Source organism: Pinus tabuliformis, chromosome 1_1 (assembly GCF_031772625.1).
Source record: "Pinus tabuliformis cultivar Carrire ecotype Pingquan chromosome 1_1, CPIR1, whole genome shotgun sequence".
Lineage (NCBI taxonomy): Eukaryota > Viridiplantae > Streptophyta > Pinopsida > Pinales > Pinaceae > Pinus > Pinus tabuliformis.
In genome coordinates, this window is record NC_142297.1 from 152720420 (window position 1) to 152733493 (window position 13074).

The following is a 13074-nucleotide window of genomic DNA, read 5'->3' on the forward strand; positions in this document are numbered from 1 at the left end:
AACGTTGTCTAAGGTAATTGTCATTTTCGCTGTGCCTACATACACTGTTATAATTTAGTTTTATAGCCTTGTGGGCCTGACTGGACTGTTTTTACTGAGGGAACCAAGCTTATCTATAGCCTAATTGTTTCTAAAAGTCTACTCCAATGCCAGTGCGATTCCATTTTATACTTTTGCAAAACATCATGACATATGTAACTGCCGTCCGCATGCCTTCTGCCTTCTGCAAACTAGATTGTACATTTGGTCGCCATTCAAAGCAGATGCTATTGATTCATGTCGACGCACATCTCACGTTGTTCAAATTTGAAGTAACTGCAACTTTTCAGCATTTGTCTTAAACCGCCCCCATACTCATGGCAATTACTTTTGCCATGAATGTAAGCAGTCAACAACGGTCGTGTAGGAAACTCCAATAGCCAGGGTCGTGCAAACTGCGGCAGTCAACAGTTTTGTTCTCTGCGTTTTAGAAGTAGCGTGGATGAAAAACCCGGAATTGACGACATGAATGGAACCTTATCCATACAGACATTGGCGATGTTGTTAAACCAATACTCGTGTTAAACTCCAGTTCTAGGTCAAAATGCAATCCTAGGGTAAGTTAAGGTCGCAAGAGCGCTGCTTCAATAGGGCTTTGGTATGTAACGTAAGGTTTTGCAAACCCCGTTGGACTTAATCACCGAAGCGATCTCAGCAGAGGATGAGTCTCTTATCCGTCTGGAAGAACATATATTTCACGCTCTTTGATCATTATTTTAAGGTTTGTCATTACATTTTATTTGAGAAGCTTGCAAATTTTGAAAGTTTCATGTATTGGATGTGCTCTGTTGGATTTGGCTCACATGTTCGCAAACACTACTATACAAAACAGAAACAGAAGACACAAATGTATCCACAGCCAAAGGAAAATATAAGCTAATCCTTTTGCAACTATTTTCAAGAGAAGTGAAATACATACCTCAAGAAGAAAGTCATTGATATGTAGAAAATCGAGATGCACAAACCCGAGTGGCAACAACAAAACACAGAGCACAAAAGGATGAGCAGCAATAAAAAGACACCGAGCACAACAGTGATACAGAAAAGGAAAAAAAAAAAAAAAAACGGTAAGAAACACTTAATTTTTAATTTAGTGAAAAAACCCTAGTAAGAAACACTTATTCTTAATTTAGTGTTGGTTTAAGAGGTTTTGATCCAAGTTCAAAGTTAGATGCGCCAATCAACAAAATCCTACACTGCTGGCCTTTTCCACAGCAACCTTCCTAGCGCACGTCACCCGAAGCGATATTGGATGATGCAAAAACAAAGTTTCTGCATCCAGAGACTAGTGTGATGTCTTTCAGTGCCTTAGATTTGTTTCTGCGCAGATCTAACCTTCCGGCAGAGTTAAAACTCCTAATTTGGCCCTAGATACCTTCAATTTTTTGTAGGACCAGCCAATTGCGTTAAGGAGGCCCTAATAGGGTATGTCTGCTACTTTCGCGCAACTGAACAGGGCTTCTAGGGCTTCTGAGATCTAGATCTGTCATCGCATAAACCTATTTTCCTTATCTGAAATTAGCCCAACATAGATTTAGATCTTCACGAATATCATTTAACCATCTTGTTAAGAATAAACATGTTCAATTAACCCAATTAACCATCTTGTTAAGAATAAACATGTTCAATTAACCCAATTCGCGCTGAGAAAACACATTGAATTACAAAAACAACAGTCAAAGTGACATAACAATTAAATAGATAGATGCAAGTATTTCCAACCCAAAATCAGTGTTTATTAATCAGAAGTACATTCTTCAACTACCTTGCGCACTTAGTTGCAAGGGTCAACACACTCAGCTGTGGACTCTTCCAGGCCTCTGCACACTCAGCTGTAGAGCCTTTCTTTGTTCACTGATAGAAACAGACCTTCCTGTCTATCAAACCCTCACAACATCATTCATTCATTCATTCATACTTCTATTCTTCTTGTCATTATCATTCGCTAAGAATCATCTATTTATAGTCTTTCTAATACAATACCATGGCCCGAGGCTCATGGGTGAGTCTTCAAAACTGCCTATCACTTACCCAAGCAAGGGGCTAAGGCCCCTGTGACTTTTAACTAGCTACATGCTCCACATCCATATCTTGCGGAGACTTCACATTCATTACAAAATTCTTTACAAAAAATGACTAAATTAATTCAATTCTACCTCTCGAGACCCCATCCCAACATCTAAGCCACCTCTAAATTTGGCATGCATCAATATTTTAAATGCCCAACCACTCCACCCAAAGCTCCACCCAAACAAAATTAAATGCGTAGACAAAACATAAATTCTTTGGTGTTTTGTGAATAATAGAAAACAGTGTATCCTATGCAAACGTGATCGCTAGATTTGACGCTAAAATTAATAAGAAATACGCGAATATTTTTCATCCGTAAACTACCGTGGATATTTCACTAGACAATTTGTCACAACAAATCTAATAATATTATATTAAAACTCTGAAAATTCTACACTATCACAATTTCTACAATATCATAGTTTATTAAACTTTAAGATCTGTGGATTTAACTGTAATTAGTGCATGCATGCGAATATAAATAATACAAAAAAGTAAAGAACGATAAAATAATCTTACACACACATAAGACACAATATATTCTCTCTGGGAAACCTTTTCGGGAGAAAACCCCACTGGAAGATGAGGTCACTTTGCTCTCTTTCTCTGCCTGGAAATATCACTGTAGGTACAAAGAAATAATGCTTGTGGCCCACTTAACACTCGTTCGTTGTATGTAACACTCTATTGACCCAAGCTAAAAAATGGTAGGTTTGATATGTAACAATGAAATTAAATACTTTATTATTAAATAAAATAATTTAATCACTTAGAACATCAAGACACCAAGAGATGAGATTCTTGCCAACTCCCATTGGTGAACGAAAATGGATATTTCTTTCATGATAAGACTTCTAGATCCAAATCTAGATAAGCTTAATGGATTTGGAGATAAATATTCATTAAGCTACTTAGCTGGAGAAAGATGCTAAATTAAGAAAAAATAAAATCATTGTGGGAGATAAAGGCAAACTTTTATGAGGAAAAGCCTCGCGGGAGATAAAGGCAAGATTTTTTTAGGGAAAACCTGGAAAATGGATAACAAAAATCCATAAAAATGGGATGTCACTAATGGAAACCATATCATGAAAAAGGGTATTAAATACCCATTGAAGAGATCAACAAGAGGCAATTGATCCATGGCAAGAACTCTCAACTCGGGGGTGAACTTGAGGAAGTCAGTGCTAGGTTGGGTGGTGGTGCTCGATTCTACAAGTGACATTCTTTCAATTACTCTTGTCTAAATCACTTGCATGGGATGTACTGTATGTTTACTACTTACATTTTATGTGGTTGAATCTCTCAGCATGTGTATAGTTGTATGTGTTATCTTTAGTTGTGAGGATGATTGAATACTTATGCATGTGACCACTAGTGAATATAAATTAAATCAAAGTGTACATTTAATGATGGGAGGATAATAGGTAATTATTAATATTAGATCAAGGAGCTATATGGCACATGTTAATATTGAATACTTTTCATGTGACCACTATGCATGAGTAGAATTTTCTGTGTTATCTTTTCTTATGAGATGATTATATACGGTTGCATGGGACAATTTTTGAATCTAAATTTAATCATAGTTAAATTAGTGAATGAACATAGTATGTGGATTTCAATAATGTGGATCTTATGCAGTATTGGTGCTATTCCATATTTTGTTTAAGATAGTGAATAATTACACTTGAGACAACTAGGTAAATTGGTTAACTATGTGTAGTGTTGTTTTAATCAATCTTAATTGACTCAAACTGCAACATTAATTGTCAACCCAAGGTAGATATTGCTGTTTCAATGGAGTTTGCACTGTCCGTGCCAATACACTCCAACAGAGAATAAGAAAATGTAGAAAACTGTAAAAGATGTCCCTGATCTAACTTGTTGAATCAAACCATGTGTGTAGACATAAAAAAAACTTTATAGAATTAAATGACAACTCGCAACTATCAAAGTAAAGGCGGGTCACACAGGAACTGGTATCTACTCCAGCTGGTTACTACCATTTCAGTGATTAACTCAGTGTTACAACATAATATAAATAGAAACAATAGCGAATGTAATCCATGATTTGTACAGCAACAACGAGAAACCATAAATCAATTAACTAAACTAGAATGTACACTACCTATATCACTGCAATCCCAGCCAAAGAGGAGGGCCCTTCCTCTTTAGCAGGGCGCATGAATAACACAAAAGTGATTGAACGAATCAACTGAAGAACAGTGACAACATCACTATGCTAATTGATATTAAAAATAAACTCAAAATTACAGAAGCAGAGTAACAATACTCTTCTATATGTCATCCCTTTGTATATGAAAAATCAAGTATTTTATAGTTATTACAACCCGAAATTAGAAACAGATCAGTTATGAAAATCTCACGATTCTCATGCTAATAAAAAATAAAAGTAGTTAAAACCTATTGCTAAATACAAATATAAATCAATTATGATTGCAAATGCTTGAGCCTTATTGCTTCAAAAATAAACAATCCCTACTGTCGACAGCTGTTATGTGGAATAGTACCCACAATTGCCAACTTCGGTGCAACAGTATCGAGTGCATGGCGATTCGGGATGAAACAACATCACTGGCGACAACACTTTTGGTGTGACGATGGAATCTTGTATCAACGCATGGTGTAACAGTATCCTATAATAGCATGCAATGTGTAACAGCAACTTGTAACAGCGACTTGTAACAGCATTCAATGTGTAACAGCAACATGTAACAACATCTAGGGTGTAATAATGAATCGTTCTACCATGTTATGCAATTAATCCGAGTTGTCTGTCTGCTTCATATCTTTGTTCTCGTGAGCCATCCCCTGAAAAGAAGAGTTTCCCAAAATAGTTCTTCAATACTCTCCCAGTTAGCCACAAAAAGGAATAAAGTCTCATATTATTCGGTAAAATACAACAAAGTAACATGACAGTGGAATAGGTTAAAAAGGTAAGAAAACAAGAAATTTGATCATATAAAGTCGCGAGTCAAAACTAGGGAAAGAATGTGCAGAAAATAGGTAAAAAAACCACACCCAACACTATGGTTAAGGCTTGAAATTGTATAGCCTATGGTTCAAGTTATCTATGCTATGCATTATGCATCATGGGGGAGGAAAATTGCATCCAATGAGGCTCTTTTAACTAATTGTGCATATTACATAAGATATACATGTTAGAAATACATTCAACTATGGCAGTAGGACTATGATCATGTTATAGGCAATGCTAGCTATAGTATATTTATGATAAAGTTTCCATTTATGCTAGTGTTGAGTTAGCAAAGGAAGGAAGTCTTTATGCATAATCTTGTCTTGTTGAATGCCCATGATTGATTGTTCCTTCGAGTTGTAATACACGCATAAGGGTTTATTTGGAAACTTGTATTAAAGATATATTTGTTTAACCTAAGAGTCCACATCGTAGATCCGGTGGAGCATAGTAGGTAGTTGGTGGCATTGTGCCATGGGGGTATGTGACAAATGGTATCGGAGCCCTAAGTTCAAACATTGTGGTTTAAGGACCAATTCGCCTTTGTAAGATATGAATGAGTTGTAGATCCTAAATTTGGTCTTACACTTAGATCTTACATAACTAAAAAATTAATGAAAAATTAAGTTATAAATTAGCATAAGCCAAATATCCCAGAATCCATAAATAGTGAAAATTAAATCCTGAAATGATTTATTGAAGGAGATGTTGATGCAATTGCATATATAATATGCCATATATACTATATTTATTAATTGAAAACAAAAATGATTTTAAACTAAGGTCTCGAGCAGTATTCGATATTTTATAACTCTCCATGCAAATGAAGAGATATATATTAAAACATTGTAATGAAAGTGCTAGAAATGAGCGTGATACTCGGTGGCCAAAGTGTACATGACTGTAGACTCTTAACTATGGCGGCCCATGCATCACCACTTGTTTTGTCAGCGCAACATTTGTCTAGAAAGACCTCTCTAATCGTAGAGTCATTTATTCTACACAACCCGCTGCCAATACTTGCGAGGGAAGCTACCAAAGGTTTGTATTTCCTGCTAAAAATTCGTCAGAGTTGAATAGATTAAAGAAATATCCAATCATAGGCGTGATTAATCATATTGTTGCACAATTCCCTTTGCTCTTTTTAAATAATTTTGCATAGAGAGGGTTCAGGGGAAATGGCCTTTATAGACCTCTAAACTCAATAATTTATCTGAGTGCAAGGAACTTGCACATGACTCCGGTAAGAAAAGAAAAAGAACCATTAAAGTCTGTACCGGGTCACTGTGCATCATAATAACCTCCCAAAGGGTATCAAAAATATTATTTCAGAATTCATCGTCATTACGGATACCTTAGAGGAGATGTTAAGGCACTTGAGTTCTGAATCAACCATGATGGGGAGATGGAAGGATTTGTGCGTATGACCAAGTGAGAAAAATTATGAATACATTAGACCATCACTAAGTGAATGTCATTGGGATAGAAAACGAATAATCATATTAAATGTAATGATGTCGGGTGTATGGTTATGGAATGATGTTACTGACTCGTTGCAGAAAATAATCACCAGAGAGAATCAATAAGATCTTGGCATAGGGAACCTACGTGAATTGTCCACGAAGCTGTTTCATTTGGGAGTCTATATAAAATCACCATTAGTAGAATGATAAACCAGAGTAATTTCATAGAAATTTAGCTAAGCATATTATCTCAAGGCATGGTCGTGTGGTGTTTTTCCAGTCCAACAATCTAAATTAAATCACGAAGTACTCAATTGCGACTGTCTTGCCAAAGGGTCGCACGCAGGGAGAAAGTTTTAGGATGTACATGATTGGTGGTGTTGAAGCATAAAAATAAAAAAACACCTTCCCAAATCAGTTATCGGAGAAAATCCTATTGAGAACCGCTGGGCTTTTTTTCCAATCTGCAGTATCGATTTTTTTCTTAACCACTGATTCGGAGAGGTTCGAGTTCCCTCGATCCACAAAGCCAATTTTCTTGCTTATGTTATCCACTGATATGGAAACATTTGGGAGCAGTTGCAGATTCAGTTGCCTTGAAAGCAGTCGGATGGGAATGTTTATCCTTTAACAACACTCATAGCCATCTTTTTCCTTTTCGTCGAAGATTGGATCAGCAACACTGATGGCTTTTTCAGTATCATTCGGTCTGATCACCTTATCCACTGAGATTTTATAAGATAAGGAATATCCAATTGCTCGATAACTTTGTCGCAACTCTGGGGTATGAACAGAGGCAATGGAATTCGAGGTTGTAAGATCGTTTTAATGAGCGATTATAGCCATTACGTGAGAGACCATGGGTGTTATGGGTTGCACCTTCGTGTTAATAATATAAAGTGGTAATAATCTAGCTCCACTGCATGTTGGAGCATTCTGGTCAGCTTGCAACCAGAGAAAGGGTTGGCAATACAATGTGAGCTTAGCCGCCAGAGGAAGAATATGGGCGGTGTAACCGCATCCTAGTGTCTCCACTGAGTTTTTATAAGATAAGGAATATCCAATTGCTCGATAACTTTGTCGCAACTCTGGGGTATGAACAGAGGCAATGGAATTCGAGGTTGTAAGATCGTTTTAATGAGCGATTATAGCCATTACGTGAGAGACCATGGGTGTTATGGGTTGCACCTTCGTGTTAATAATATAAAGTGGTAATAATCTAGCTCCACTGCATGTTGGAGCATTCTGGTCAGCTTGCAACCAGAGAAAGGGTTGGCAATACAATGTGAGCTTAGCCGCCAGAGGAAGAATATGGGCGGTGTAACCGCATCCTAGTGTCTCAAATGAATGGTTATTTTAGCAAGACGTGGGTGCCACACACTCAGGTAGCTCCACAATTTTCTAAACCTTGATTTTTGTATGCTCAGGAGTACAATTTTTTATGTGTATTGGGCAATCATAGAATAAGCCTGAAATTTATATGACGTGGAAAGATTAGGAAAAGTTCTGAATTGTCGTGCATCAATCACCGTAATACTTTAAAAAAAATAAAAACGTTTTACACTTGATGGCTAACCTATGGAGTGTATATGAGTACTGATATCCAGTTTTACGTATTTTTTTTTCAAGTGCGCCTCTAAACAACATCTCAGGAAGCAATTGCATGCCAAGGAGCACCTTCTGACATGCCAGATCTTAGCCAACGGTTGCATGCCAAGCGGAGCCTTTGATGGGAAGGCATCAGCTAACAATTGCATGCCCAGTGGTGGCCCACAAGTAGCCACCGAGTCCCATTTTAATGACCTGTATATTTTTTCCCTCGCCATTATTTTTTTTATAAAGTTCATCCTTAAAGAGAAAACTTGTATGAGAGGTAAAGTTATCTCATCCATATGGGAAAATCCTGAATAGGAAGAAGCAAGAAAAAAAGGTAAAAACTTATGATATTATATTTATAATTCTGTCATCAACTTTAATAATTAAAGTCTTCATTATGTGCTAAATATACCAATGAATCCCACCAATTGCAATCACAACTAAGCTTGACACACAAGGTGCCATACCAAGGGAGGAGCCCAAAAAAGAATTAATACAAGTGCTCAAATCTAAGTATTTTTAATAGCTATCGTAACATTGCGGGGATGAGAAACCCTATAAGATTGTCCTGGAACAAATAATTCTGCAAGATTGTATGGTGGTAGGGTAAAGAGTAATGCAAGGAAATGGAAACAAATAACATAATGATTATTTCAGTAAGTAAGAAATAGTCAACCATAAATTGGTTATTTATTTTGTGGTGTTTACTTATTAATGTTAGAAATTATGTGAAAGTTGAATTTTATTTCATTATGTGTTGTAGAAGTTTTCTCTAAAACTTAAAATATTGTTGAATGCTTTTGTGGGGCACAAAGACTCTATACCATGATTTCAAATTGGTTTAAGATACTTACACATGGCTGACCTATTTTTAGATATGCATGATAGAGCGTGAGAAATAAAAAAAATTGTAATAATTGTGAATTATGGTTATCGCATCGGAAGCACGGGATGCCATACCCACAATATTATTGAGATATTCAATTAAATCATAGGTCGTACCTATGTAAGAATAATATATATCATGGAAGATCGATTGTGAAAGTTACGAATAAATAAGGGAGGTGAATAAGTGATTTTAAAGTATGGGTATTGGATTAAAATTTTGACGTACTTTAGTGATATGGTCATCACCTTACTTTGCTCATATTAAAATCAAATTATGAGTTTTTTTAATTAAGGACATAACTTGATGAAATAAAGTTATACTCAAAATATCCTAAAAAGGATTATATATGAAGGAGTAAATGTTGAACTCTTATAGAGTAACCCACAAACAAACAAAAAAATAGATAGAAGGTCAAATATTTTCCCCATAGATCATGGCCAACATATTAAAATCAAATTATGAGTTTTTCTAATTAAGGACATAACTTGATGAAATAAAGTTATACTCAAAATATCCTAAAAAAGGATTATATATGAAGGAGTAAATGTTGAACTCTTATAGAGTAACCCACAAACAAACAAAAAAATAGATAGAAGGTCAAATATTTTCCCCATAGATCATGGCCAACATATTAAAATCAAATTATGAGTTTTTCTAATTAAGGACATAACTTGATGAAATAAAGTTATACTCAAAATATCCTAAAAAAGGATTATATATGAAGGAGTAAATGTTGAACTCTTATAGAGTAACCCACAAACAAACAAAAAAATAGATAGAAGGTCAAATATTTTCCCCATAGATCATGGCCAACATGAGAAACAAACATAAAAAGCATATATATGGAATCTATATAAGACATAGGAATAATTCAATTCCGTCCAAAAATTAATGGTTAATTAATTGGGTTCCAACCTAGAATAGATTCTGAAGGTTTAATGTTCATGAAATTTCCATGAATTATCGTTAAGCGTATGAACGACAGGTCTGTGTATGTAGTATGAGAGTAGGTATCTTAAAATTGACTTTCAATTTAATATTGTTGTGTTGATTGGTGCACCTATAGGTAATGATGCAATTCACTTGGGATATGGTTTTTCCAATGGATGAATCATTTAATTCACCTTGGTAAGAAAATTCTCTAAATATACACTATAGGAAGGAACTAAACCTTACCAGGTTATTATTCAGATATTCAATAGAAATATGTGTAATTAATTGGACATGCATAGTCTGGAACTACCGATTTCTTTGAGTAAAACAATATCTCAATGATTATAACTAAAGTAGATAAGAGGCACAAATTATATTCCAATCTAGATGGAACTAGGGTCAAGAGTTGTGAAGGGAATGCACAAATGTAGTACAACTCACTGTATGCATGTTGAAGGAGACATCATACATTAATAAATTATGACTCTAATAAGAAGCTCAATGAACTAACGCCAAAAGTACATCTAGGGTACATGCATAATGGGAATGTAAAAGAAACTCTTGGTGCTTCTCAGTAAATAGCCGAAAAACAGTAGGAAGCTTAAGAGAACATTCTCAAAGGCTCACTCAAATTCAAATGTGTAATTTGTGACTTAAAGTGTGCAACCCCAAACTATACAACCTTAATGTACATATCCATCCAAATATAGATGGATTTCTGTTAATATCAAACAAATAAGAACCTTTCAAAAAGATGCTTCTAGAAAAATGATTGAAGATCTTGCAAAGTGATAAGCTAAAAATGATCAGTGTGTTCCTACTTTATATGAATAAAGTATACTTGCAAATTAGATATGGTGGTGCTTGATGGATTAGAGAAATTTAGACCAGCCTAATGGATAATAGGAATGTTACAATAGATTCGTAATATGACTGGTCCAAATTAATAAAACAATCTTTGGTAAAATAGAAGTTTTCACCTTAATACAACTTATGATAATCAAAGGATCTTAGGCTCGTAGTAAAATAATACACGCCTCAAGTAAAATGGAACATACAGAATGTTCTAGACAAGGAAGAAAGAAGATAAAAAAAATAAGGCAACAACTTGTTGCTAAAATACGAAGATGATGGTTAAAGTGGCACTGGTAATCAGGATCGTTAGGCACCAAATATATTGGGACAACCGTATAATATGAAATGCATATTATAACACTATTTTCTATCCAACAATCATAAAGAAGTCTGCTTGTCTGATTGCATTAATAGTGTTGTCTGGTTCTGAATAGGACAACATAACATGTAGTGCATAAACAATGCAGGAAATCATGTTAATAAATTTGAAAACTAATAAATGAGTTATATTCTCATTGTTTTCAAAGGTGACTTAATGTTAAAATGATGGGTTAACATGTAAATACCCTAAAATCACACCCTGGTACACATAGTGCCTAAAAACTTAGAGGGTGTGGAATTGAAAACATTGCAACTTTCATAACTCATGTATGAGAAATGTATGTAATTGCATACTGATTGTGAAATTGGTTTTGGACATACACTAAATGATTCATGGCCAACAAGGTGTTGGAAGAAGTATAAAAAGAGCAACAATAAATCATATGACATGATTAGTTTAAGTGTGAAGTACCTTGAGTACCAAATGATTGTTTTCTTGGTTAAATACAAAGTTAAGGTTGCTATTAGACTTCAAATATAACATTGAAGTCCATACTAGACTAACTATCCTAGTCAATAGTTTGTTTTATGATAAAGCGGAGGTCATATTCCATTGTTGTTAAAACCTTGTCTAAGTGACAGATTTAATCCCAAAACTCAAGGTTATTGGTTTTGTAAAGTTGTATTATGCATCTATGTTATCATTTGCTAAAAATTCCCTACAACCACAAGATACATGAAAAGGATTAAGCTAAGTAAAGGAACTTGAATACTTTGACATAAAAAAAATTAATTTATACTCTGGTTGCAAAATTCTTTATTCCCCAATCGACAAACCAAACATGGTTTGATTGGACTTGCCTAAAGGTAAGATGAATAGTTGAAGGAATTGTTAGCATAATACTAACATGGTTGAAAACATGTGGATGAAGTATATGTCATGCAGGTGATGCTATGGACATTGGTATGGTGTACAAGTTGTATAGGTGGTACTGTGTACAAGCAGTACATATGGTACCGCTATGGATACATATATTTCATATGAAATGTAGAGTTGGGTGATTGCCTTGTAGGGTCTAGAGTGTGTACAGAGGCAGGATAAAAAAATGGAAACTAAGAATTGGTATGGGAAACTAAGGATAAGTATCAATGTTTTGCTTCAGTCTTAGTAGTACATATGACATATGGTTCTGCTTATGATGGTCACATATGGGGTATGATGTTGATGGTTATGTTTGAAGATAACCTAATATGATATTTTATACATGTTGATTAGTCAATTGTGCTAGTTTGACTTGTTGCGACTAATGCAGGGAAACTGTAGGAAGAAAGTGTTTGTCAAGAACACAAAGGCATTGGAAGAATGCAGGGGAAGAACATGCATTTCTTCAAATGATGAATCATATTTAAATGGTGGGAAACATAACCTATAGTTACTCAAATAGTAGTATTGTATATCAAGTTATGATATTAACTGTGGTGAACATAGTTGAGTTATGCATCTAAATTCTCTCACAAAATTGATTGAAACAAATGTTATAGGTAGCAATGGAAGGAGATGCGTGGATAGAACTCCTTTGTAACCCATATATATATATATATATATATATCGGAAGATATGCATCAGATGGCAAGGCCGTGGGAGCCTGCAAATTTAGAAAACAACTACCTGTGAACGAAGAAAAATATTGTAAGATGCAGTAACACACAAAGGACGGTGTAAATTTAAGGAGGGGAGTATAAAACATCCCTCCATTTTATGTAACACTCTATTGACCTAAACTAATAAAAACTAGCTCTCATATGTAACAATGAAAGTAAATACTTTATTATTAAATAAATAATTTAATCACTTGGAAAAGAGAGACACCAAGAGATGAGATTCTTGCCAAATCCCATTGGTGAATGGG

General features: G+C 35.0%; 1 protein-coding gene across 14 annotated transcripts in view; it reads right to left on the reverse strand.

Moving 5' to 3' along the window:
- LOC149212063 (MADS-box protein SOC1-like) overlaps positions 1–13074 on the reverse strand; it is a 300150-nt gene that overhangs the window by 6813 nt on the left and 280263 nt on the right. For 6 of the 14 annotated variants that reach the window (XR_016250740.1, XR_016250743.1, XR_016250742.1 and 3 more), the window contains one exon: positions 4326–4941. The exons of 4 other annotated variants lie outside the window; for them this stretch is intronic. Coding sequence is in view for 6 of the 10 variants with exons in the window: in XM_089391676.1 (XP_089247802.1) it covers positions 4891–4941 (51 nt within the window). In the remaining 4 variants the exon portion in view is untranslated. Of the gene's footprint in view, positions 1–4325; positions 4942–13074 lie in introns of those variants that run through there. 4 more of the 14 variants (XR_016250741.1, XM_089391678.1, XM_089391679.1 and 1 more) reach the window with 1 other exon arrangement.